Below are 26,786 nucleotides of genomic sequence, written 5' to 3' on the forward strand. Positions count from 1 at the left end.
ATTAGCACAATACTGTGTGTGCACACAGTGAAAACACACAGGACCCCACACAACACTTGTTCTCATTGACAGCCTGCATACAACCTTGGTGCACACACATACATATGCACATACACACACACACACACACACACACACACTTTGTCCCCTCCCTCCAACTAACCAGTGAGAAAGGAATGTGCAGTGACCGCAGCTGCCACGGGGTTGGGGCGGGGGCTGCACCCCCACCACCTGGCACGATGCTGCGGATTATTAGTTCCTGGTAATTTAGTGCCCTTGTACAGAGTCGATTTGTGCCTTTCATTCCTAATTGATCTAGTGGCTGTTTAAATGGCAGCAGGCATCTGTTGAGAGTAGGGAGGTTCATAAGGCGCAATAATTCATAACACCGTCTGGAATTTGCCTTTCATGTCCCTCAGCTAAACCACTGCAGGGCTCTGCTTAAATTACAGCCACTGAGGCTTTCTTTGGTATTCCACTCAGGGCCAGGAGAATCTTGCATTAAACTGGGATCAGGTTAGATTAGACTATAATATGCTGCAGTATTAGTGGCTGCAAATGAAGACTTATACTGGAGTTTAACCCCTTCACCTGGTTTTCTCTTTGTCTTCAGCCGAATGGCTAAGCTAACGCATTGTTTTCCCTACCAGCTTCCTAGTAGATCTTTCTCAATGGATCTCCTGGCAATTTGGGGCAGCAAATAGGCCACCCTTAAATACTGACCCTTTTTTTCTGCAGACTGCACACCCAGTCTGCAGCCCTGGGGCCCAGCAGTTGGGGCATTGGCTTCCAAAACCAGGGTCGGGGAGAGAGTGTGCAGGAACAGGCTCTGCCAAGCCCAGCAGCTCCTCTGGAGCAGGAACTTCCCTCTTCCTCCCCCACCACCCCTGAGTCTGAGTAGAAAGACCCATAAAATGCGAGTGAGTGTGGATGGGGGTACGCACTTTCTGTCTTTTTGTCCAAAATTGTTAGAATTCCAAGATGGACAGGCTCCTAGGGGTTCCCCCACCCACTTACAAATACCGTATAAGCTAGATATTCAGTCCTTCTCTGTGTGCTCAGTCACGGTGCGCTGGAGGGGAGACCATGGTCTGTCTGCCTTACTTATCGTGTTCTCGGTAGGACGTGGCGGCTCACACCTGTAAACCCAGCACTTTGGGAGGCCAAGGCAGGCAGATCACTTGAGGTCACAAGTTTAGACCAGCCTGGCTAAAGTGGTGAAATCCCCTCTCTGCTAAAAAAAAAAAAAAAAAAAAGTCGGGCATGATGGCAGGCACCTGTAATCCCAGCTACTTGGGAGGCTGAGGCAAGAGGATCACTTGAACCCTGGAGGCAGAGGTTGCAGTGAGCCAAGATCATGCTACTGCACTCTGGCCTGGGTGACAAAGCAAGACTCTGCCAAAAACAAAAAAACAAAAAAAAAAGACTTACTGTTTCAGTATGGTAGCCACTAGCCACATGTAACCTCTTAAATTTAAAGTAACTAAAATTAAGTAAAATTAAAAGTTCAGAGTCCTAGTTACAGTAGCCATATTTCAAGTATCCATTGGCCTCATGGGGTTAGTGGCTGCCATATGGGGCAGTGGAGATTGCAGAGCATTCCCACCGTTGCAGAAAGTTCTGTTGCACAGCACTGGCTAGACCATCCCCTTGGGCAGAGGCATGGGGGCCAGGTCCAGGTCCAGATCCAACACACATTCCTCCTCCTTGCCCAGCAAATGGGACTACGTCAAAAACAAAAAACAAAAAACAAAAAAAAACCCTACATTGCATATTCCCAGGAGTCTGGGGAGACAGACCAGAGAGGGCTGTGCAGATGCATTTTTGGAACTGCAGTGGAAGGGAATGGGACTCTCTGGAGTCCAGTGTCAACAACCCATGCACTCACATGCATACATGCTGCAGAAATAAAGGTGCTGTGGACTTACACATGCAAATACGCCTACACACATATAACATATATATTTACCAAATACTTTTTGACATCCACATACATCTGACTAGACTTTAGACATATAGTGATAAATAAGGTGAGCTAGATTCCTGCCCTCATGTAGCTCACAGTCTAGTGAGGCAGGAAGACAATAAAACAAACAACTCGGACTATCAGTGCAGGTTTGGCAGTGGGGGAATGGGGGTCAGGAGTCAGAAAAGCTTTCAAGAGTTGCTCATCTCCAAGATAAAATCCATAGAGCCAGGCCGGGCGGTGGCTCACGCCTGTAATCCCAGCACTTTGGGAGGCCGAGACGGGCGGATCACGAGGTCAGGAGATCGAGACCATCCTGGCTAACACAGTGAAACCCCGTCTCTACTAAAAATACAAAAATTAGCCAGGCTTGGTGGCGGGTGTCTGTAGTCCCAGCTACTCAGGAGGCTCAGACAGGAGAATGGCATGAACCCAGGGAGGCAGAGCTTGCAGTGAGCTGAGTTTGCGCCACTGCACTTCAGCCTGGGCGACAGAGCGAGACTCCATCTCAAAAAAAACAAAAAGATCCATAGAGCCATTTAGATAAACACTATGGCTCACATCTAGATGTCATAGAACCCCCTGCCCCGACCACCACACATACGCTCTTCACTTATTGATTCCTTCATTCACCGAATATTTATTAAGTGTCTGCTATGAACATGCGTGCCAAGGTCTTAGGGATATCAGGATCACTAGGTCAGGTAGAGTCTTGGAGGAAAACAGTGAGCAAATGATTTGCATCACGTAGTGATGTAAATAATCGTTGCATCATTGTGTGATGACCTAACGCACTGGGCTATCTGACCTAAACTGAGTCTACCAAGACTCAGGACAGGTGGACACATCTGCCCACCACGTGTGGATGAGTCTTCAGGCTCACGTATGTCTCCTGCATTCACTTGCAAGCACACAAGTGTTTGTGCACATCTGCCACCCTTAGCTGGCTCCAGAAAGCCAAGAATGGATCTGTGACCTACCACAAATGTTCACATCCAGGACTTCTCTGGACACTCCCCACGTTTCCTTCCTAGGTTGACTCTGAGCCAGAAATGGACACCTACTTCTTGGAGGGTTTATAATCCATCATCCCTCCCCAAATATTCATGCAGTTTATCTGACCAAAGAGAAAAGGTAGGCTACCAGTGGGTAGGGACAGGAGTCTCTTAAGCCCAGAAGCTGGAAGAGTGGACCCTCCTTGCCAAGGCACAAAGTGCTGCCATCTAGATTGACCATAGGGACTGGGGATGTTATCAAGGAGTGGGACCTTGGGAGAAGTGACGGGAACGTGGGCAGGGAAGCCTGGTGGCTTCTGAGCACAGGTAGCAGCACGGTCTCTGTGTGTGCGCATGTATGAGCTCTTGATGTCCCCGCAGGCACCCTCTTTTCCCGCTCCTGACGCTGCTGTTTGAGAAATGTGAACAGGCCACCCAGGGCTCTGAGTGCATCACCTCCGCCAGCTTTGATGTGGACATCGAGAACTTTGTCCACCAACAGGAACAGGAGCACAAACCCTTCTTCAGCGATGACCCAGAACTGGACAATCTGGTAAAGACCCTCCACCCTCTACCCTGGCTAGAGTCTTCCTACCCTCTGACCCCTTTCAAAATGCCCTAGAAATGATCCTTTCATTAATTTACCAACAAAAGGTTTTGAGCGCCCACCATGAGTCATGCACTAGATGCACCAGTCTTGCAGCCAAGAACCATTTCTAAATGCCTTAAACCAAGAGTTCCATGCACAGGCTTTGCTGCCAAAGTTCTGCCCATCTATGCCCAGAGTGGCACTAGCATCTTAGCATCCACCCTTTTACAGTGCAGACAGGAGGAAAGAAGGGTCGTAGCAGCCAGAATATCAGGGGTAGCTGTTCTGAGTCCCGAAGTCCTGGCATGTTAGCAAATCTGTCTTGGGCTGTCCAGTGAGGAGCTAATAGTTGATGTGCTACTGTATGAAGGATGAAGGTAACTGATGTTGGAGCACATTAATTGAGAGAAAGACCTGGCATTGATGTGCTGAGGAGACCAGTGGAGGACCCATTCATTCTGGGGACAAGGTAGATCAGGTTCCCAAACCTAATTTGTCAACTAGAGCACAACTACAGTTTTATAAAAATACATATTTCTAGGCCACACCGCCTGGGAATTGTGATTCAGTGACTTTGGTGGGAGCCTGTGAATCTACATTTTAAAAAGTTTCCTGGGCAATTGCAATTGTCATTAGGTTTGGTAACCACTGAGCTGGGTGACATCTGAATTCTCATCTAGTTCTGGGAATTCTGCAGAGAGAGCAGTAGAGAGGTTGCTCTGTTTGTCCATTACTCTAACTAGTCATCTTGGAATTATTAACCACAATTCTTTATTTTTGTGGGTGGATTACCCAGGTTATGCACAGTGAATTTGGAAACTCTGGAAAACTCTCCCCCACAAATTGATTAATGATAGTGCTGTCCTCTTGCATTTAGAGTTTAACTGGTACCTACTTCCAAAAGGGAAACAGAATTAGAGAAGCAAATGTGGTTCCAGAAAGGAAGAAAAAGAACCTACACACACACACACACACACACACACACACTGCATCTGCAGAACAGGTGTAACTGGCTTTGGTATTCTGTGCTGTGAATTATCCACACCACTGCTTCTCTCAAGAGCTGAATATGTGACTGTATGGAGTCCAGAAGAGTTGCCAGGAGAGCCCACCCTGGCCTGAAGCTTTGTGAAGTGTCTTGATGGGTGGAGTGTTGGAAGAGCAGAGGAGGCCCTGCAGGAGGATAAGGGCTCGCTTGCTGTCGGGAGGGTCAGTGAAGGCATCTGAGATCCCCAAAGCCACCTTTTCTCATCCTGGGGCATCCCTTTCCCTGGCTGGGATTGGCAGCCCCCTTCCCAGGAGGCAGGCTGTTGTCTCTCAGGTCCCATGGGAAAGCTGCCCTGTGCAGGTGCTCCAGTTGCAGGCTGGTTTTGCGCTGCCCTGTGCTCTGGCTGATCAGAACCATCGACTGCAGTTGGGGAGCAGATCCTCACAGCCTAGACCCATGGCAGCCAGGGGGCCAGGAGGTGCGGCAGCCAGGGGGCCAGGAGGTGCCGCAGCCATTTCTGTAGGAGCTGGGATGGACCTAGGGGGTGGGGCCCACTCCCCTCATTTGGCACAAAAAGAAACCGAGGCCTAAGTTGGTAAGTAAATATCGAAAAGTAAACTGGGTAGCTAATGTGAGATAACTTATACCTTCTTAAGAGGGAGGAGTTCTGGGGGAACAAATTTCTCATGCCCTGCCCACCACCACCTGCCAGGTGAGCTCTGGAAGACCCACCAAGGACAGCCTCCCATCCTAGCTCAGCCTGGAAAACGCCCAGGTGGCCACCTCCATGCTCTCTCCTGGCCAACATGACGTAGGTTCCCCAGGGTTCTGTTCACTCAAAGAATCATATTTAGAATCAATCTAACAGAACTTGATTGAGTGTCTGCCCCGTGCCAGGCCTGACCCAGGGACGTGGATGCTGTGGAAGCTGCCCTGGTGGCCCCATACTGCCAGCATTCTCTGGTCTTCCATCTCAGGCACTGGGCTGGGAGTGTCCAGCCAGTGGAGCAATCCTTGGACATTCCATCTACTTGGGTGCACCTGATTTATCTAGTTGAGTTAGCCATGGTCAATGACTGGTTGATTGACTGGCTGATTATGTAAATGGAGATATTTGAAAGAGCGCTATCTGAGCCTCACCACTACTGTCTGTGTGATTTGGATGACTTAACTCCTTTGAAGCTCGGTTTCCTCATCTGTAGATCTAACACCTATCTCGTGTGATGGTAATACAAAATTAATGAGATGGCGCTGGGAAATGGCCTTTAAAAATGCCTGGCATCTGGAAGGTTAATCTCAAGTGCAGGGCCCCTCCGACAAGGTGCTCCAGTTCCTCAACCTCATATCCTGGCCACCAAAGAGACCGCGAGGCCGGGACCCTGAAACTTGATGTGGGGAGTCAAGCAGTGCCCCTTGCCACCCCCACCCCTGGTCCCGTGTCAGGAAGTGGGAGGTAAAGAGGCCAACCACCGGAGCCGTCATTAGAACAAGAATCATGTAGCCAGCACAGCCGAGATGCACATAATTAGAAATTAGAAAAAGGTCAGATCACGTCATTATCAGCTCAATCAGCTGCCGAGTGCCACAGCCAGTTAATTTGGCATCTGTATTTTTTACAACCCCGCACACGTAGCCCAACGGACTGTAACTCTTTATCCGGACAGATATACTGTGCAGCCGAGCAGGGACATAAAATGAGAGACCCCAAGCAAATGAGCTGAGATAATTGAGAGATTTATTTTTTATATATATGTGTGTCAGGGCGGCTTTCCTTTGCCCTTGAATATTGACTTTCATAGGGATCGTCAGGAGGGCACTTGGGTCCCCAAAAACTTTGTCCCTTGGAAGTTCCTCTCTCCCCCAGTGTCCTCAAGCCCCAGCTGGGCCCTGCTTTCTCCCAGGCCCTGTAAGCCTGTGGTCTCCAGCCCCACCAAGCCCCCCATTTGAACTCAAATCCTCCCCATCCCCAGCTGGCCGCCCCCCTGTCCCCCAAGCAAGTTGCCCTGTACCACACTCCCCTGTGTCCCACAGTCACCCAGGGCTGCCCCGAAGATCAGAGAGGTTCCAGATTGTAGATTTCAGCGGGAACCTCCCTCCCTGCATTAGCCACCTGCTCCCACAGCACCCCTACCAGAGAAGAAACAGATTCATGAACCATTAGAGGGAAAAGCCCTAGGGAGGGCCGGGAACCGTGGCTCATGCCCATAATCTCATCACTTTGGGAGGCCAAGGCGGGCAGATCACATGAGGCTAGGAGTTCGAGACCAGCCTGGCCAACGTGGCGAAACCTCGTCTCTACTAAAGATACAAAAATTAGCCAGGTGTGGTGGTACATGTCTGTAGTCACAGCTCCTCGGGAGGCTGAGGCATGAGAATTGCTTAAGCCCAGGAGGCAGAGGTTGCAGTGAGCCGAGATCATGCCACTGCACTCCAGCCTGGGCAACAAAGTGAGACTCCATCTCAAAGACAAACAAACAAACAAACAAAAAACCCTAGGGAGAAGCACGCCCTACCTCCTTTTATAGCCTGGGATATAAGTTCACAGAAGGAAGAGACTTGCCAGGACCAGAACCCAGGTCAGCTGACTCTTGATCCTCCGCTCTGCCCACAACATCACACCACCACTCCTCCTTCACTTGCAAATAAAAGTGCCCCCAACATCTCTTTCCGTGCACCCACACTCTACCTCCCCATTTCCAGAGGACGCGGGTGGCTTTCCACCCTCATAGTGGTCAAGCTGCAATGCCCCTGTCTAGCTCCCCTGGGAAAGGCCGGCTTCATCCTTCACTCCCTCCACTCCAATTCCCACAGCCGCAGGGGCTCACCAGGACGATTCCTAAGCTGGGCCCACAGATCCCCTCCTTGGGCCCACCAGCCTCTGACTGGCAGTTGGTAAAGTTTGTAAAATTTGCAAGTTTCCCAAAACCCTTTGAAAGGTAAAAGCTTTTTGTTTTATAAAATCTGATTTACGGGCCCCCGGTGCAGGGCCAAGGTTTTATATATTATGCAAGATTTCAAACCGTGGCTGTAAAACGTACGGTTTCAGTTTCATGCATGGAATTTTTTTATGTGTAAATTTTTTAACATTTATGGGGCACATTTTAATGAGACTCTGGTGTGGCTCGAGGGACAGATTACGGCTGCCTGACCGCAAAGCCAGCTCTAAAATGGGGCCCCCCAGGCCCCTGGGCCCACTCTGAAGAGGCAGGGCCAGAGGCCGGAGGCTGTGAATAGGGAGGCACGTGAAGGAATCAGGCCAGAGCTCTGGGCCCAGAGGCCTCAGGCCAGCGGCATTCAGAGACTTAGCCACTTTGGCCTTCAGTCCAGGCTCTCTTTGCCTAGACAGGAGCAGAAAACCCCACAGACACCAGGAAAGGGAAAGGAAATGGGAATCATCAACGCTAGTAATAATGAACATTTATAGAGCACTTACCAGGTGCCGGGGTACCGTTCCAACTGTTTTACATATATTATCTTATTTAATCCTCTTTCTAAACCCACAAGGCACGTGTTACTATTATCCCCATTTTAAGAGGAGGCAATTGAGGCAAGAGATGCAGTCACCATCATGCAGCTGGTCCATGGCCCAGGCAGGAATCAAATACAGTGCAAGACTCGCGCTCCAGTGACCACACCCGAAGCAGCTCAGGAGCTAATATCTTCTTCCATCTTTCTCTGGGCCAGGTCTTGTTTTTCATTTTCTTTTAGCCACATCTCATTTACCCCACAGTGCAACTCTGAGGAGTCACTATTATTATCTTATTTTCCAGGTGAGGAAACTACAGCTTAGAGATTATGTAAATTGTTCAGGGTCTCACCATAGATGGAAGACCCAAGACACCCAAGACCTAAAGCCCTGAGTGTCTTCTTTGCTGTTTAATTCTCACAAGAGCCCTATGAAGTAGTTGTTATTATCCCCATTTGACAGAGGAAGAAATCAAGGACTAAGAACCCTATAGTCAATAAATTACATAGCTGGGATTTGAACCAAGTGGCTCTAACTCTCGAAGCCCACCCTCCTTCCTCGGTACCACTTCTTTCCCAAATTCTGAGGCCATCAGGAGAGTGCCAGGTTATTGACTCCAGAATGATTTAACTTGTCTTGCATGATGGTTTCCACAAAATATTTGTTTTGTCCCCGAATCATCAGGCAGTTCTCCAATCACTGGTATTCACCTTTTTTTCATGTCCCATTTTTTGTTCTAGTGACCCCACACTTCCAAATGGTCAGGCCAGGCTGGCCTGGTCTGGAAAAATTCCTGATTAGATTTGAGCGTTGGCAGGCACAGTGACCCACAGGAAATATCATAGCACGTTAAGGAATGTGTGTTTATAAATTCCTTCTTCTGTCCGTGAGGGAGAATAGTTCCAGCTTCCCAATTTGCAAAAAGGAAGGAGAGGGTGAAAGGAATGTGCCTGCAAAACAAAGATGCCTCCCTAATTCCTGCATGGAGCTGAATGGGTTCCGTAATCTCTGAGCCTCAATTTCCTTATCTCTAGGAGAGATAATATTGCCTGTGTCCCTGTGGTGATGAGACTCAAATGAGGTAATGGAGAGAAAGCATTTTGTAAATTGTAAAGTGCTGTGTATACAAATGTTTTGAAAGGCAAGAAATTATTATTATCAAGTGGAAAGGCCACTATCCTACAAGAGAGGCAACACTGAGAGACGCATTTGATGATGGAGGGAGGACCACATTGGTATGAGCAATTGACATTTCTTGAATGGCTGCTATATGCCCAGCACATTTCCATACATGATCTTATTCAGTTTTCACAACAACTCTGAAGTGTAGGTATTATTATCATCCTAAATTTTGCAGATAAAGTTTAAACTACTTGTTCAAAATACCCAGGCAGAAAATAATCAGTGTGGGACATCAGATCACATGGCTTTATAGAAAATAAGAAACCCCATTTTTGTGTACTTTCCTGGGACTGTGAGACTTGTGTACAGTGGTAGGAGACTAAAATGTGAGGTTGCGTTTGTTTTGCTTTTTTGATGCAGACTTCTTAGCAAAAAAGGGCTGAATCATTATTTTGAAAGAGAAGGGAGGAAAAGAAGCTGAAAGATGGAGCAACACCTGGGGAGAGGAATTAAGGATGCATTCACCGCATTTGGCGGTGATGTTAAATTAAGTGGCATTGTTATTGCTCTAGAAGATTTGGAATAAATTTTCACATGACCCCGATCATTTAGAAAAATAGTTTAATAAATCAGAATTTTCTAACTTGAGACAAAAATCCAAAATTGTAAACACAGGATAGAGGATGATTTACTAAACATAAATATGGGAGCAGAAAAGACCCTGGGAGTTACTATTTTTTCACTGGCTGGACATAGAATAGCAGTAGAAAAGCCAATGGGATATCAGACATTATTAGAAGAGATTATTTTTACAACTTGCATGCATTTGGTTTACTGTGGTTTATAAAGCATGTTTACATCATTATCTCCTTTAGCCCCTTTCAAATCTTGTGAGTTAGAGATGAACATTATCCCCATTTTACACGTAAAGAGACTGACGCTCAGAGAAATCATGGAATTTGCCCAACGACACCCAATTAACAGAGAGCGGGCTCGGACTCAAATCCAGGCTGCCTGACAATGAACCCACAGTGTTCCTGCCCTGCCAGGCAGCCCCCCAACATTGATGGTGTTGCCTAATTTTCTAATATTGAACAGGTCCTACATATTCATTGCCTCAGAATACCATTATGATTTACTCTACCTCCTTAAATCTTTAAACCAATTCCATTAGCCCATAAAAAAGTAATCCTTCAGCTGCACTTTGTTAGACCAAAGGATAGGTCCACTTTTGGTCACTATGCACCAGACCTGGTTTAAACATGCTATGCGTGTATTTTATTTGAGCAAAGCTCTTCTGAGTATATTTTACTTTTGTTTTACTTACCTGTATTTTCTGATTTTATAAAGTAAGTATAAATTGGTTATATATTTAAAATAAATGAATAGATATGTGCACTTTGTGTATGTGTGAATATATGTATGTGTGTGAGAAAGAAGGAAAAAAGAAAAGGAAAGAAAGGAGGGAGGAAAGAAGGAAGGGGGGAAGGGAAAGAGAAGAAAGGTTTAAGGAATGACGATCGTTTTTGTCTAGAAAAGAGAAAGTTAGGCCGGGCACAGTGGCTCACGCCTGTAATCCCAGCACTTTGGGAGGCCAAGGCAGGCGGATCATGAGGTCAGGAGATGGAGACTATCCTGGCAAACACGGTGAAACCCCGTCTCTACTAAAAATACAAAAAAAAAAAATTAGCCGGGCATGGTGGCGGACCTGGTCCCAGCTACTTGGGAGGCTGAGGCAGGAGAATGGCGTGAACCAGGAGGTGGAGCTTGCAGTGAGTTGAGATCGCGCCACTGCACTCCAGCCTGGGTGACAGAGCAAGACTCCGTCTCAAAAAAAAAAGAGAGAGAGAAGAGAAAGTTAATTGAACAACTTGGTCAAGTCAGATGCCGGGTCCAATATGTGGCATATAGTAAGACTCAATACTTGTTGAATGAGTAAAATTAAATTAAAAAGAAGTTGTGTTGATAGAGGTCCTAGAAGTTCCTTGATGTTCTTGGTGCCTACAGAAGGCACTTTACATTAAGGCGGGAGAGATTTTGATTAAATATAAGGAAAAGCTTCTTAATCAGCAGACTGAGAGAATATGGAGATGGTCCGAGGCAATAAGGTCATCGCCCAGTGACCAGGAGAGGCTGGAGGAGAAGATGCAGCCTGTGTCCTGATGAGTTTGGACTGTGTAGCCACCTAGAGGCTGGTCCAGGTCATCGTGTGGGGTTCATTCTAACACCGTCAGGTGTGAATTGAGGGCAGAAGTCCTGGTAATGTTCAGAGAGTCAGAAAACGTAAGGGACCTGACAGTCCAGCCCTCTCCGTGTGCACATGGAGAAGCAGGCACCTGTGTGAGTGAGGTGTTCGGACCCCGGGGGGGCTGTGCCAGGAGTGAGAGATGGGAGATCAGAGCAGCTGAGGAAAGGCACATTACCAGGAAGGGTTCTGGAAATCCTAAACTGTGATGTCTTAAAAGCTATTTGGCTTCCTAGAACCCTGTATGTGCTGTCACTGAGCCACTTTCTCCCAAACCATGCACCCTTTATACTACCACTTCCTCTACCTACATAATCCTGGGAGTCCATATTGAAAGACAAGGCACACAGGTCGGGGGTGGGGCAACCTGGCTTCATATCGCTCACCAGTTGTGTGACTCTAAGCAAGGAAACGTAATATTTTTGGATTTTATTTTCTTCAAATGCAAAATATGAGCAATAATGGTACCTACTTAATGAGATGGTTGTGTGGAATAAATAAGGCCTGGAATGGGCTTAACACAGTGCCTGAGACGCAGTCTAAATAAGAAATGTTTGGGTATTATTAACAATCCCGCAACACATATGTGTTAAGTACCTTATCCTGTGCTCATTACACTGAGAGACATAGACCAAGATGTTCGTGGCCAAAGTCAAGTAGAACATTAGGCAAGAATAAATCTTTATTAAGTACTTGACTCCACTTTGGGGTCCAAATGATCCATTCTGAAGTCACCATTTTTCCTCTTTGCTTAGGATGGCTCAGTCTCCCTCAGTCTCAGCCCCACGGAGGTGGCATTTCTTAGGAGGAGACCTTGTGACTGAGCCCTGCATGATGACACACAATCGCTGCTCTCTGTCTTTGAGTGACACTTGGTCTAATTTAGTACTCCAAAAACCCTTAATTAGTTGAGCACAATCCCTGCTCATCAGACAAGCCACAAGCCCAGCCCAGGGAATGTGGGCTCCCCACTTGAAATGCCAATGAGGCTCAGAGAAGGGTGTAATGCTGGCTTCAAGCCACACTGCTCTACACACACCTCACAGTCACAATTCTCTGGGAGAGATTTCCTTCCTTGTTTCCATCCCTTTTTATATTGTCCAAACTCTCCTCTAGGCATCCAGGAGCTAGCCAAAAGCTAGGAGGGTGGGATTAAATAGAGATCCCATATATTGCTTGCGTCAACATAAATGGATCTGGAAAAGCAATAAGCATCACCCACTCCTAGCATTTTTTTCTTTTAATTTTGATATAAATGTAGATTCACATGCAGTTATAAGAACTCATACAGAGAGCTCCTGATTCACATCTTGTATAACCATAGCACAATTTCACAGCCAGGAACAATTCACCAACTGTACTCGGATTTCACCAGTTTTACATGCCCTCGTGTGTGTGTGTGTGTGTGTGTGTGTACATGTAATTAGTTCTGTGCAATTTTATCATATACTTAGATCCACATAAACATTGTTATAGCAAGGTACAGCACAGTTCCTCCCTCCCTCCTCCTCTCTACCGCTGTCAATCACTAATCTGTCTTTCTGTCTTCCATCTCTATAATTTTGTCATTTCAAAAATGTTATGTAAATGGCATTATATAGTATATAATCCTTTGAGACTGGCTTTTGTCTCTCAGGAAAATTCCCTTGCAATCTATCCACATTGTTGGGCATATCAATAGCTCATTCTTTTTTATTGCTGACTTATATTCCATGATATGGATGAATTACAGTTTCTTTATCCATTCACCCATTGAAGTACATTTGGGTTGTTTCCAATTTTTGACTATTATAAGTAAAGCTGCTTTGAACAATTTGTATACAGGTTTTTGTAAGAACACATGTTTTTATTTCTCTGGGATAAATGCCCAAGAGTACAATTGCTGGGTCATATGGTACGCTCATATTTGGTTTTGTAAGAAATTGTTATACTGTTTTCCAGAGTGGCTGTACCATTTTACACTCTTAACAGCAATGTCTGAGTGTTCTAGTCTCCAGTTCCTCACCAGCATTTGGTGTTGTCATATTTATTTCTTTTATTTTAACCATACCAATATGTGTGTAGTGATATCTCATTGTGGTTTTAATTTGCATTTCCCTAGTGACTAATGACATTGAATATCTTTTCATGTGCTTATTTGCCATCTGTATATCCTCTTCAGTGAAATGTCTAATCATGTCTTATGACCATGTTCTAATTGGGTTGCTTGTTATTTTACTGTTTTGTTTTGAGAGTTCTTTATATATCCTAGATACAAGTTCTTTGTCAGGTATTTGGTTTGCAAATATTCTCCTCCAGTATGTAGTCTTTTCCTCTTCTTCACAGGGTCTTTTGAAGAGTAAACATTTTTAATTTTGACAGGGTCCAGTTCCTCACTGGATCATCTTTTTTTTTTTTTTTTTTTTTTTTGAGACGGAGTTGCGCTCTGTCGCCCAAGCTGGAGTGCAGTGGCTCGATCTCAGCTCACTGTAAAGTCCACCTCCTGGGTTCAAGCGATTCTCCTGCCTCAGCCTCCCAAGTAGCTGGGACTTCAGGCATGCACAACCACCACTGGCTAATTTTTGTATTTTTAGTAGATATGGGGTTTCGCCATGTTGGCCAGGCTGGTCTCAAACTCCTGACCTCAAGTGATCCTCCTGTCTCAATGTCCCAAAGTGCTGGGATTACAGGCGTGAGCCACTGTGCCCAGCCTGGATCATGCTTTTGTTGTCAACTCTAAGATCTCTTTGCCTCACCCTAGATCCTGAAGATTTTTTCCTGGTTTTCTTTAAGAGGTTTATAGTTTTCTGTCTTATATTTATGTCTCTGATCCATTTTGAGTTAATCTCATCTAAGGTATGAGGTTTAAATCAAGATTCAGTGTTTTTGCATATGGATGTCTAATTGTTCTAGCACCATTTGAACAACCCCCTGTTGAAAAGCAATTTGGCAATATTTATCATAATCCACAAGAACGTTCATAGCTTTTTTTCCTGTCACTTCTGGGAATTCATCCTAAAGAAATAATGCAGAAACATTTTTTTTTGTAAGAAAACTATAAGCTTAAAAAATATTCACTGTAACATTTTTTATAAAATTGAAAAATTGGAAGTAATCTAAATACCTAACAATAGGGGACTGGTTAAGTGTGGCACACACATGAAATAATATGCAACATTTAAAAATATGTTTACTCAATAACTTTCACCCATTCAGCAAATGTTTACTCCGTATCCATATGTGTTGGTGCTGAAGATAACATGGTGAGCAAATTAGACATCATCCCTACCTTCTCAAAGCTCATAGTCTAGAAGAGAGGATAGAGAAAACAATTCTGGCACTTAGAAAAATAGATTTGCTAAACTAGAGGGAAAAAAACAGAAAATAAATTGCATGCACAAGGTTATTGAAACTATGTTAAAATATATGGGTGTGGGAAAAAATCATCATTCTTTAGGGTGATTGGATCAAAGACAGGTTTTTTTCACCCTGCTTTCCACACCTTCCATAGTCTTTTCTTTTTATGATAATAACAGCAGTAAAGAGCAAAGCTTCAATTGCAAAATAGTTTCTTCCCATGAAAAGGTTAGGAATGTCCATTTGAAGAGGCAGCAGGCTCCCGTACAGCAATCCAAAGGGCATGGAAAAGGCCACAGCAGACAGTGAGGTAGCTGGTGCCCAGCTAAGTCATGCTGGATTATTCAGTCCGTCAGCGAGTATCCACAGAGCGTCCACAAGGTAACCGGTATCCCATGAGGCACTCAGAATGCTTGTTTAAGAATAGACAGTCCCTGAGCTCTAGAGGCACTTATAATAAATTCTGATCTCCGTCTTCCCCATGCTTCCCTGGTCCTTCATACCTCACAGTGTGCTACCACGTATATGCCCTCATACAACACTCGCAACAACCCTACAAAGTTGTCAGGGAGAATCTAATTATCCCCATTTGTTAGCCACTAAGGCACAGAGAGCTTGAGCAACTTGCCCAAGCTCACACAGATACTAAATGACAGGCCGGGGGCTTGGACCTGGCCTTCCATCGCTAAGACCAGTGCTGTTCTCAGAATACCACAACTGCCTCAAGAACAGCTGTGATAACAGAGGGCTCAGAGCAAAGGAATAATTAGCAGAGAGCCATCATTAGAACTGAAGTCATGGGGATGAGAAGGCACCGCCTACCACTTCTGGGCCTTTTGGCCAAGATCAAATGTAGGAAGCATGAGCTAGGGCAGGGGGTGGGCTTCCCTCCCCTGGGGTGGTGGGGGCTGGGGGTCCAGGCAGTGAGGGGAATGGGGTGCAAACACCTGGGCTCACCTCTCCTCCCTCTCCGCAGATGGTGAAGGCAATCCAGGTCCTGAGAATCCACCTGCTGGAGCTGGAGAAAGTCAATGAACTCTGCAAGGACTTTTGTAACCGTTACATCACCTGCCTCAAAACCAAGATGCACAGCGATAACCTGCTCAGGAATGATCTAGGGGGGCCCTACTCCCCCAACCAGCCCTCCATCAACCTTCACTCACAGGTAACACACAGAGCTGGATCCCATCTCTTAAGCCAGGCTCCTAAGCCCAGCTCTGGAGCCAGGCGTGGAGGAAGGTCCCCTGGTGACCTTCATTGGGTTAGACCCACTGGGTTCCTTTGCCACGAGGGCCCTCCTCTGATGCACTCCTCTTCATATCCATCAGGCCACCCCATCCATTTTTTACACACACTCTGCCCTGCCAGGGCATTAGTATTCCCTTGAAAATGACCAGATCAGAGAGGGACAATGTCCAAAATCATTCCTGGCTTACTGGCCCAAGGTATCCCCCAGAGTGAGCACCAGGGCTAAGGAGATGGAAGGCTCTCCTGGAGGATGAGCTGGGACTGGGCTCAGACATCCCAGCCCCACAGGCTTCTTAAGAGGCTGTGGCTCACTGAGCCATCTGCATTTCTGGGAAAGGGCACTTGGGGAAAGCAGTCATTCCCTGAATCCTGCTCACCTAATGGGTGAAGCCAGCTTCCCATGGGCCTGCTGCTCCCTAATCATTCTCCAGGCACTCACACTACTCTGGCATCTCTGTCCCCCTAAGGTTCAGGGCCATGGTCAATGTCACCTCAAGCCACCCTGTTCCCAGGTTCCCCTGCCACCTCCTTCCTGAGACCTGGGAAATGCAGAAATGTTGACTACACGCTTTGGGCAAGAATGGGGTTTCCCCTCCAGGGCAGGATATTTTCCCCAAACCTACAAACCCAGAAAGCTGCCTGGCAATACCTTCCCACCCAACTCACAGGCATCTGCATAAGCCACAGGCTTGAGACTTTGTTCCCCTTCCACTGAGCCCCTGAGTCCTGGAAGACACCCGGAGGGTCCCCAAGGAGTCCTCCATAGCCTCTTCTCATTAAACAATCAGGCATGTGGATGCAGGTAAACTTTCTAGGAGTGAGTGCCGAGAGGTGCTGGAAGTAGTACCAAAGAAAGGCTGTGCCATTTTTGTCCCTAGACCCATAAGGAACCACCCATGTACTCTGTCTCCCCAGATTGGTGGAGTCAGGGGAGGGGACAGGCTGACTTCTAGAAGGCCAGCCTCGCTTTGCATATCTTGACAACAAGCACAAAAGATACACTTGGTATCACATCCAACCCACCCCAGTGGGCTCTTTGTGAGACTCGGAGTGAGTACTGCCCAGGACATAGGGCAAGAAGTTTACTTCCTCTTCCTCTCGCTTGAAATCACCAAGTCACTTTATTACAGATCTAAAAACACCCGCCCGGGCTTCTGCCTGCTAATATTCTCTTGAAATAGACTCATTCCTTCAGAGTCTTATTGTACTTTCCCTTATGATCAAAATTAGCAAGAAACTTGCATAAAAGAGGACAATAATTGCTCAACGAGCATCTCGTTTGTAATTTATTAGTTTCTATTATTGTGGGTTACCATGGTGATGCTGCGCAGTCCCGGTGATGGGAGAGATGCAAGATAGGAGCTGAGGAGGCTGTGAGGCCTCGCCAAATGGAGATGCACATTTTTATCAGTAATTTTCATGAAAATAATAAGTGAGGAGTTAATGAGATGGAAAGCCATCCTGTGGCTATTGTGAATTTTTTTTAAGTGTTGATCTAATTAGAATGCATCGGTCAGGAAAAGTAATGAGGATTTAGTGCCTCACAGAGATGTGAGGATCATATCAGAAAATTAGCACAAGTCTTTGGAAATAATCAGGTCCTTGGAGAGGCACTGGATTTCCCCTCCTGGGCCCTCCAACTCCACCTCGAGCTCTGGAGCTGGAGGTGCACAAGGGTAGTGGGGGAAGGAAGGAGGGGCAGAGGGCTTAGCAGCCACCTCAGCCCTCGCAGGGTTGGAGGTCTGAGACTGACAAGTCGGTTTGTAGAAACCAGTTGGTCACTGGAGAAGTGGGGTTTGCAGAAAAGGATAATGTGGGCTCTGGATGGTTAAGGTCTCAGAGATGCTGCCACCTGCAAAAATCAGTCCCCCTGGAGAATCCCAGCACTCAGCCTTCTGAGCTTTGAGGAAAGAGGGAAGAATTTTGATTCCTATCACTGGAAGCATCAGATCTCTGCCTGGAAGTGAAGCTGGCCCTGGGGTAGCCACTGCAGAAAGGCCATTGATCAGCTGGGAAAGAGGAATCAGACAATTGGATGGTGGGTGTGGGGGAGGGGGGGATGCAAGTGAGGCACTGAGAAAGAGAAAAGACACTAGTCAGGTATTCCTACTTGGTATTACTCAAACTTGTCCCTGCATTTTCTCCGACTGCCACCACCTGCTTTGTTCTGGCTTTGGGGGTAAATACGGTGATTACACATAGGCTGCGGCAGGAGCTTCCTAACCTGCTCTCCTGGCCATCCCCCAGCCCACCTGCACACCCACGCATCTCTTAAGCTTCTGCTGCTGGATTCATCTTTCTAGCTTTGCTCATGTCATTCGCCTGCTCAGAAACCCTGCTTGCCATGCCCCTGGGGGTGGAAGGGAGGGCTTTCACATCTGTTCACCTGACATTCAAGGCCCTCCTAGGTCTGGCTTCAGCCTTCCTGGCTGGGCCAATCTGACTGTTCGGGGTGCTGTAACCATCATTCCATGCCTGTCTGTTCGGGTGACAACTCCCCACAACCCCATCATCTCTGCACAACCAAACCCAGCTTCTTCCCCAAGGGTAGGAACAAGGCTGCTCACCCAGGAGGACTCCCTGATGCCCCATCCAGAATGGACGCTTCCTGCACTCCACTAACTGCTGGAGCTTGCTTAGCCATCGATATGGCAAAAGTCACTGTGACTTTATATTATAGATGCTTGTGTTCATCTAATTTTCCTACCCTAGATAACACTTTTTGAGCAGAGACAGTATTTTACATGTTTGAAATCACCGAATCACCTTATTATAGACCAAAAACAGCCATTCCCAGCCTCTGCCTACTGATAGTCTCTGTAAATAGACTCATCCCTTCAGAGTCCTAGTGTACTCTCCCTGTGACCCCAGCAGTGGCTACCACAAGGTCTTGTGCAAGATAGATGGCCGGGAAGTATTTATTGAAAGAAATAATGGAATTAGGGAAAGAAAGTTAGGGGGGCAGGGGCAAGGGGAAGCCAAAGGAGGAAAGGAGAAATAGGAAGAAAAATAAAGGGAAAGAAAGCCAAATATGCAGGGTCAACATTCAGGAGGGAGGCAGAGACAGGCTGAAGAATTGGAGGAAAAGAGCAACAGAGAGAGACAGGGAGGCACACAAACCCAGGAAAAGGGAGACGATACTGAGAATGACGGGGCAGAAGGACAGATGGAGAGAGGAATGGCAGCAAGAGTGAAAGCAAGTGAAAGGACAATGTATGTGGCTCAGTGCACAGCCAGGGTACGAGGAGGCGGGAAAGTCAGGAGGATGTGCTATGTGCTGCTCCTGTTGTATTACTCAAACTTGCCCCTGCATTTTCTCTGACTGCCACTGCCCGCTTTGCTCAGGCTTCAGGGGTAAATACGGTAATTACACATAGGCTATGGCAGGAGCTTCCTAACCTGCTCTCCTGCCTTCTCTGGCCATCCCTCGGCCCACCTGCACACTCACACATCTCTTAAGCCTTCCCAGGACAGGCCCCTGTTACTGTTGCACTAAGGTAGGGGCGGGGCTTCCACGGGCTCTCCCAGGAAGGAGAGGCCCAGGGCTGCTAAGAATCGGGGACCAGAGACTTTCAGTGCAGGAGGCAGGTCTTGGGTTCAAGACACAGGAGCCTGTATGGGAGAGGAGAGAGAAAAGGAGCTTGTGAGTGTGTGTGTGTGTGTGTGTGTATGTGTGTGCACACATGGGTACATGCATTCATCATGGTTCACCCTTAATCCCCCCAGCCTAAAATAGCCTCACTGAGCACCAGCCTGGCCTGGGGAGGGGTGTCTCCCCTCTGGAACATGATCCTCTGGATCAACATTCCAGCCGCCTGCCAGCTTTGTTGCAAACTGCTGGCTCATGGTTTTCCCTGTGTGCTAATCATCCAGCCTTGTGTTGCAAAGCGGGAGACATTTTTTTTTCAACTTGGTACCCCCACTCCCAGATGCTATGCCGTGTCCTCCATCCAGATCGATGGGTTGAGTGTTTTCCTGCTCGGCCTTCGATTTCTCTGTGTGAGTCTTCTCTGCTGGGCAGAGTGGAGATGGGAAGTAAGGGAGACTGTTCTACCAAGCAGGGGACTAAAGCAGACTTTCAAAGACCTGGGCCACAGCTAGATTTTCCCCCTCCCTAGGAACCCATCCTGTGCTGCAGGCACCCAATGACATCCAGGCTTCCTACTCCTCAGAGCCCGGGCTTCTTGTGGGGGCAGCATCCTCTGTAAGGAGACTGGTTCTAGACCCGACTCTGGGTTCTCCTGTCCTTCCTAGAGGGCGCAAATGGAACCATTCCACTAGAGAGACCTTAACTCCCACCTCACTCAAGTATTAGTTTGACCTGAAATTCATCCTTTTTTCTCTGTGGAGATTTAAGCCTCAACTCTATTCCAGGCAAAGTGGATTGAATCATGGTTCTCATTCAATTGCCAAGCGTTTGGGGGGCACTCACTCTATGTTCTGTGCTAGTTACTGTGAGAACAGACACAAGCCATTGTCCAAGAGGAGCTCCCAGTCTCAGGGAGAGAGAGCCATGAGTCGCAATGAGGATCTAGATAAATGATATCAGCCATGAAATGCTCAGGGTCAAGAGTACAGAGGAAAGGAGCAGCCAAAGAGATGGGGAGAGGAGCTGCAGGCAGGGATTCTGGATTGGGTGATCCACATGTGTGGCTTGAGGTTGCCCCAGTCTCTACTCAGCATCCTTCATCCTTCCTCAGAGAGGGGCCAAGTCCCAGACCCAGCCCTCACACCTTCATGGCCAGTTTGTTCCTGCTCCACAATAGGATAAACAAACCTCAGTACAGAGTGGAGAGGCCAACAGGAGGATTTTGCCCGTTGTGATTGGAGAAGTTACAGATTCATTGGCCTTGGGAGGGCTTCCTGGGGGAGGTGGCATTTCAGGCAGGCTTGGTGAGAGTTGGTAGCCTATTTGGCAACCTTTATAAAGATGAGTGTTTCCAATGTAGCGAGAAGTCTGGAAGAAGGTGAGAAACAGAGAGAGCCAATCAGAATCCCTAGAGAGGAGATGGGGTGAAGGGGGCGCATTCATTCACGCATCCTGCATCCAGTCAGGCACCTCTGGAGCCTACTGAGTTCTGGGGATATAAAAAATGGATGCGACACAGTCCCAGGTCTCAAGTGTAATGATGGAGTACCTTGAAGCCAAATGTGTGGGAGTTCTGTTTTGGGGCTGATAGTGGTGGCCGACTGCTAAAGATTTTAAAGGTAGTGGAGAACGTAGGCAACAGGGTCAGGGCTGGAGACACGCTGGAGACAAATCAATTGAGTAGTCACATCTTGTATTGGTCCAAGAAGAGCTGGCAGAAGGAGGGGAGACGGTGAACATTTATTAAGCTCCTCTCTGTCTCAAACATGGTGTGTACTAGGTGCTTTCCACAGATTATCTAATTTACTCTTCACGACAGGCTGCAAGGTACACATGATTTTCTCCATTTTACATCCAAGAAAAGAGAAGCTGAGAGAAGTGAAGACCCTGGCTCAAAGTCACACACCTAGCAAGTGCTAGAGTCCAGGATGGGCTACTCCAGAGCCCATGTTCTTCTTGCTACATGGGGATACGTTTTTGTGACACGTGGGGAGAAGAATCGGGGTCCTGGGACCTGAGTGGGGCGGGATGACCCTACCTAGCTATTGGTCAGGGGGTTAGGGACTACAGAGGAGGAAGCCAATTGCTATGAAGCAAGAATTTGGATTTGCTAGTAGACTGGAAGTAGGGAAATGAGAGGTACAAAGTTGAGGACATTCTGAGATGCTAGGCCCAGCTGCCAGATGCGACTCTGCAGCTCTGCGCCTCCCCAGCAGAATAGGAAGGGGGCTAATCAATACATCCCTACCTGGGAAGGGTGGCACTTGCCTATTGACCTCTAAGGAATTTTGGATTTTCCAGATTGGCAGGGGGCCGAAGGGGTAGGGGGCCATCACCTCAGCCAGGACCCTAGAGGTTCTGCCCAGTGGCTAAGCATCCTGAGGACAGGACCAGGGAGAAAACTGGATGGGACTAGGGTAGGGGGGCGATCTGCCCTGGAAGGATCACTACTTACATGGACAGGGGGCATCCCTAGACTGAAGTGGAATAAAATGAGCCACACTGCCTGTCACAGGCATTAAAGCTGTCTCTTCTGCCGGTTCCTCACCCCCAGCCCTGCAGCCGTGGAGCCCGGAGACCAGAGGGTGGCCTTTGCCGCCAGGCTAGTGAAACCTGAGTGCTTCTCCCGCCTGAGAAGGAATGTTCCTTAAGAGCAGCAGCTGCTGCTTGTCCCCACAGGCCAGAACTGCCTTTCCCTTGAGACCAAGGCCCCCAACAGGAGTGGAACAAGAACAGGATTAGGTGGCTTGTTTACATGTGCTTGGCTTTCCCGAGTTTGGGAATCTGGCTTTTCTTGGTCTAAGACAGGGCTCTGGCTCTGCCAGAACTGAGGGATGCTGCCGGGAAGGGGTGTCTGGGGACAGGGACAACCTCTCCACCCTCCTAAGGCACATTTGCACAGGGGCACACACACACACAACACACACACACACACACACCACACACCACGCACAGGAATACACCCACAGCCTTAGGCCAAAGTCAGACCACACATGTGTCTAGCATGACCACGCACTTAACATTGTGCTAAGCAGTTTCGGGGAATTCAGAGAAAGACCCCTCTTTCCCTCAAAAAGCCTGCTACCAAGCTGGGGAAAGAGGACGCCTGCATAAGAGAGAACCATTCTGTTGTGTCCAGTATGTAAGGCAGATGGGAGGCTTTGAAGAGTCCAGAGGACGGGCCGTGGCTGTGCCCTGGGGAGGTCAGGACAAGCTTTCCAGCAAAAAGGAGACATTCAGAACCGACCCCCACCCGCCCCCAGCCCAGGCAGGGGAGCCGCCAGCGCGGGCCTTCTGGGAGGCTTTGGTGAGTGTGGTCTGAGCCAGTGGATCAGCAGAGACCTCTAGTGGCCAGGGGGAGGATGGTAGGTGGCTGGGGCTGGCTTCACACTGCACCCCACTCTGGCCACCGACTGACTCACCGTCACTCACCCTCCCACACAATCCTTAGGAAATGGCATTGGCTCTTTTACAATCCTCAGCTGGAAGGATCTTTGCCAGGCCATCCCGTTCATTCCCCTGTTTCACAGACATCCAAGTAAGATAAAAATTCCATCTATTTCAAAACAGCTTAAACAGAAACTTTTCTGTCATTTATTGCCTTCACTCCTTCATGTCTTTGTCCCGTTCTGGTTTCTTCTAGGAATTCCTTCCTTGAGTGGAAATGAAGTCTTCCTTGAGTCTCCCAGGGAAGCTCAAGCCCTTTCCCTATTAACAACGAAGCACAGTGGCTCACAGGGACAGACAGCTCTTCCTGGGCTGACGTCAGGCCACTGTCCATTCATGTGGGCCCCTGCACTCCTCACTTCCAAAAGTCATTCCACAGCTTCTCATCATTTCTTAGTAAGGCCTTCCTTTGGAACAAGTCATCTTTCTGCTGTTCCAAATGCAATATGGAGTAAAACTCCCTGGTGATCACTGAGGTCTGTGAAGAATGAGTGGCAGCCGCAGTTCCAGGGTGTTGGAGCTGGCCCAGAGGATGGTGCTCGGGAAGCACCAGTTCTCTGCCATTCCAAACCCAAAGCCCTGCCTTGCTCTGCCCCTCCTGAGAGGCTGTTTGCTTCTGAGTCTCAATCAACAGCACACAAGGAACAGGAGTGGGGCCGCTTCCGGGGGTGCCCGTGGAGCCCAGCGTGGGTGTTGGTTTTCATCTGATTCCCAGGCTTCAGGCAGTTTCCAGAGGCTTGGGGACACCACAGCTGTGTTCCTAGTGAAACAAAACCAACAGAATTCTTGGGCTGGATAACCAGCTCTCATCCCCAGGTTCCTGGATAATTCCAGCAGGGATGTGAGGCTCTGGGTGCTGAAAAACGTAACTAGAACTGTACCAAACACTCTTCTCACCTCCATCTGGGTGCTAAGGAGCCTATAGGGGAGCAACTCTGTTTGTGTCTAGACACAGTGGCATCTACCTGGGTTTGGAGTCTGATAAGCCCTGAGGGGAAGCTGTCAAAAAGCTAATAATACTGTGTGCTTAGCCAACATGTGCTCCCCACGGGGTTTCCACTGCTGCTCTGGAAGTTCCTTCCTCAGAAAAGAGAGTCAGAGCCCCCTTGTCTCCATTCTACGGCTCTAGCGACTAAGCCTCGACTGGAAATCGCAGTCAAGTGGGGTTGTGGGGCTAGTCAGAGACGATGCTTGGGATCCTGGGACTCAACCATTGCCTGGGAACATCTCAGACAGGGAGACATGTAGCAAGGTTCGCACAACTCTGCCTGCATGGGCAACCCCAGCTGAACCCCTTCTGTTGCTAAGTAAAGAATTCAAGTGGCTTGAGGGCTTCTAGGACAGGTTTTTAAATCCCAACTGTGCGACTCACTAGTTGAGTGACCTTAGCCAAGGAAAGTGGGAAATAAATTATTGGATGGCTAAATGTGCCAGGCACTGTGCTTGCATTGGAGCCTGTCTGACCCCGAAGCACATATCCTCTCTCTGTGAGCACTCATCCTACACTCAGAGCCAGAGGCCTTAGGCTGGAGGCACAGTTATTTGACTCTGGGAAGTCACTTCCATCCTCTCTGGACCTCAATCTCTCTTCAGGCAAATAGGACAGTCTGTCCTGCTGACCCCATGGGGTGATGGTGACATTAAAATGGAATAGTGCGGTGAAAGAATGCTCTCTAATACTCAGTGTGTATGGTAAGTGGGTCGTTTTCAGACCCATCTGATCTTTGGGACCATCACAAGGAGGTTTTTAAAAATATAGATTGCTAGATGATGGGTGAGGGTCTTGATCCAGTGGCCCTGAGAATCTATGTCTATAAAAAAAAAAAGCACACTCAAGGCAGGTTTGTGAAGCAGCTCATGTTTACAGATGTAAGGGATGAATATCATTTCCCCAGACCTCCGGGAGGCCAAAATTTTGCTTCCTCTTCCCTGCCCCACCTAAAACATTGCCAGTCCCAGCCCTGCCCTTGGACTGTATCTCTGAAGGCTTTTATTTTATTCCTTCACTGATAGAATCTGGCTGCCTCTCAGCACCTTCCAGCCAAAGACCCAGGGGAGGGAGAGAAGGGTAGGAAAGAGAAGGCTCTGATCCAATGCATAAATTGCCCTTAGTTACCCAAACTGGGTAAATTGGCATGGAGGGTATCCAAGCCACAAGGTGGAGAAGCAGCCAGGGTCTGAGTAAGCAGACGAAGCATCCAGGTGGTGGCTCACCCTCTGCCTTTGGCTAGGAAACAGTGTATGTTGGTTGAATCCCAAGGGACACATCTTGTATTTATTTTACTGACTTTGCTTGTATTTTTCTAACCTTGTTGGGTACTTTTTTGGGGGTGAAGAAAGTCTGAGACAACCTTCTATGTTTGAAATTCTCAAATATCCCTACCAGAAGAGGCACAAGCTAGCAGTGATGATTCCAAACAAGGCATTGAGAAGTCACTTCCACTGGTTTTAAGGTGAATGGCATGGAGGTACCCACTCCCCCAGTAAATTTACCTTCAAGCCTGGTGTGGTGGCTCACGCCTGTAATCCCATGACTCAGGAGGCTCAGGTGGGAGGATTACATGACCCCAGAAGTTTGAGACAAGCCTGGGCAACAGAGCAAGACTCTCTACCCTGTCTCAAAAAACAAAAAAAAAGTAAATTTACCTTCCGAGTTTGCTTCAGCTTCAAATATAATATCAGCACAGTTTACATACCATGAGAATGGTAGGCTAGGATGTCGGAACAAGGAGAACTCAAACTCAGAGCAGTCTCATCGCTGAAAACTCAGGCGTTGAGGGTCCTGGTGTCACATGCACTGTATACATAAGGAGATGAGGCCCACAGAAGGATGGTGACGTGATTGCCTTTCCTCCAGTGCCCACGCTGCTTCTGGACTTCTGAGTTTTAGTTGTTTTTATCTGTTCACCTTGCCTGCAATGGCGACTGGTTGACCCACAGGATTCAAGGAGCATTTGCAGCCCAGAACCTGTGTAGGGGGCATTTGTGGGTGAAGGAGATCTGTGTTCTAGTCCTCTGGCTGCTAACCGGCTGTGTGGCCTTGGGAAGTCCCGGGCATCTCTAAACCTCAGTGCCTTATTTGTACTCCAGGGAGGGGAAGTGTGTGGCTTCCAGGGGCTCTTGCAGTTTCTAGGCTTCTGCATGGCAGACTCCATTTTAGACTGCGACTGCAGGAACAGGAAGGCCAAGAGCTCTGCTCAAAGTATAAACTTCACGGGCTAGGCGGCTCCCACGGGGCCCCAGGAAGGGGAAGCCAAGGCAAGAGCTGCCCCCTCTGTTCCCCAAGGTCACAGCTGCAGAGGTAAGCTCAGAATAGAAGCAAGGCCTCCATCGCCCCACCCACCCGGAGGAGCCAGACCAGGAGGCCCGTGCAGCAGGTGGGTAGGAGGAGGGCGTGCTTGGCTCCTCTCCTCCTGGCGCTGCTTATTTATAGGCAATACTCCTCCAGCTCTTGGGCCAGAGACAACCCAGGAGAGTAAAAAAGGCAGCTCTGGAGGAGACGCCAAGGGGGATTTAATCAGCTGAATCGAGTGAGATGTATAAATCAGTGCCGACTTCCACTTCCTGACAGGCTCTGCCAGTTTCTGTGTTGTCAGGGTCTGGGAGGAGATTCGCCATGGCCCTCCCCCGGGCTCTAACACTTTCCCTTTGTCTGTTGCTACAGGTAGGCAGTCACTGGCTCGAGGTTTCCTCCAAACACAGATTTCTGGGCTCAAAACCCTAGACTTGCCCTGGAGGCTGAAGACCCAAGCTTCTTCAAGTCCTAAAACAAAAACTGGGAAGCTGGGGCCTTCT

General features: G+C 48.0%; 1 protein-coding gene across 1 annotated transcript in view; it reads left to right on the plus strand.

Moving 5' to 3' along the window:
* Positions 1-26,786, plus strand: part of PKNOX2 (PBX/knotted 1 homeobox 2) — a gene marked incomplete at its 5' end in the record, with an annotated part of 196,156 nt that overhangs the window by 145,573 nt on the left and 23,797 nt on the right. Inside the window, 2 exon segments of the mRNA NM_001134095.1 lie at positions 3,343-3,514; positions 15,684-15,872. Of these exon segments, the coding sequence (NP_001127567.1) occupies positions 3,343-3,514; positions 15,684-15,872 (361 nt within the window).

This window comes from Pongo abelii, chromosome 9, assembly GCF_028885655.2.
Source record: "Pongo abelii isolate AG06213 chromosome 9, NHGRI_mPonAbe1-v2.0_pri, whole genome shotgun sequence".
NCBI lineage: Eukaryota > Metazoa > Chordata > Mammalia > Primates > Hominidae > Pongo > Pongo abelii.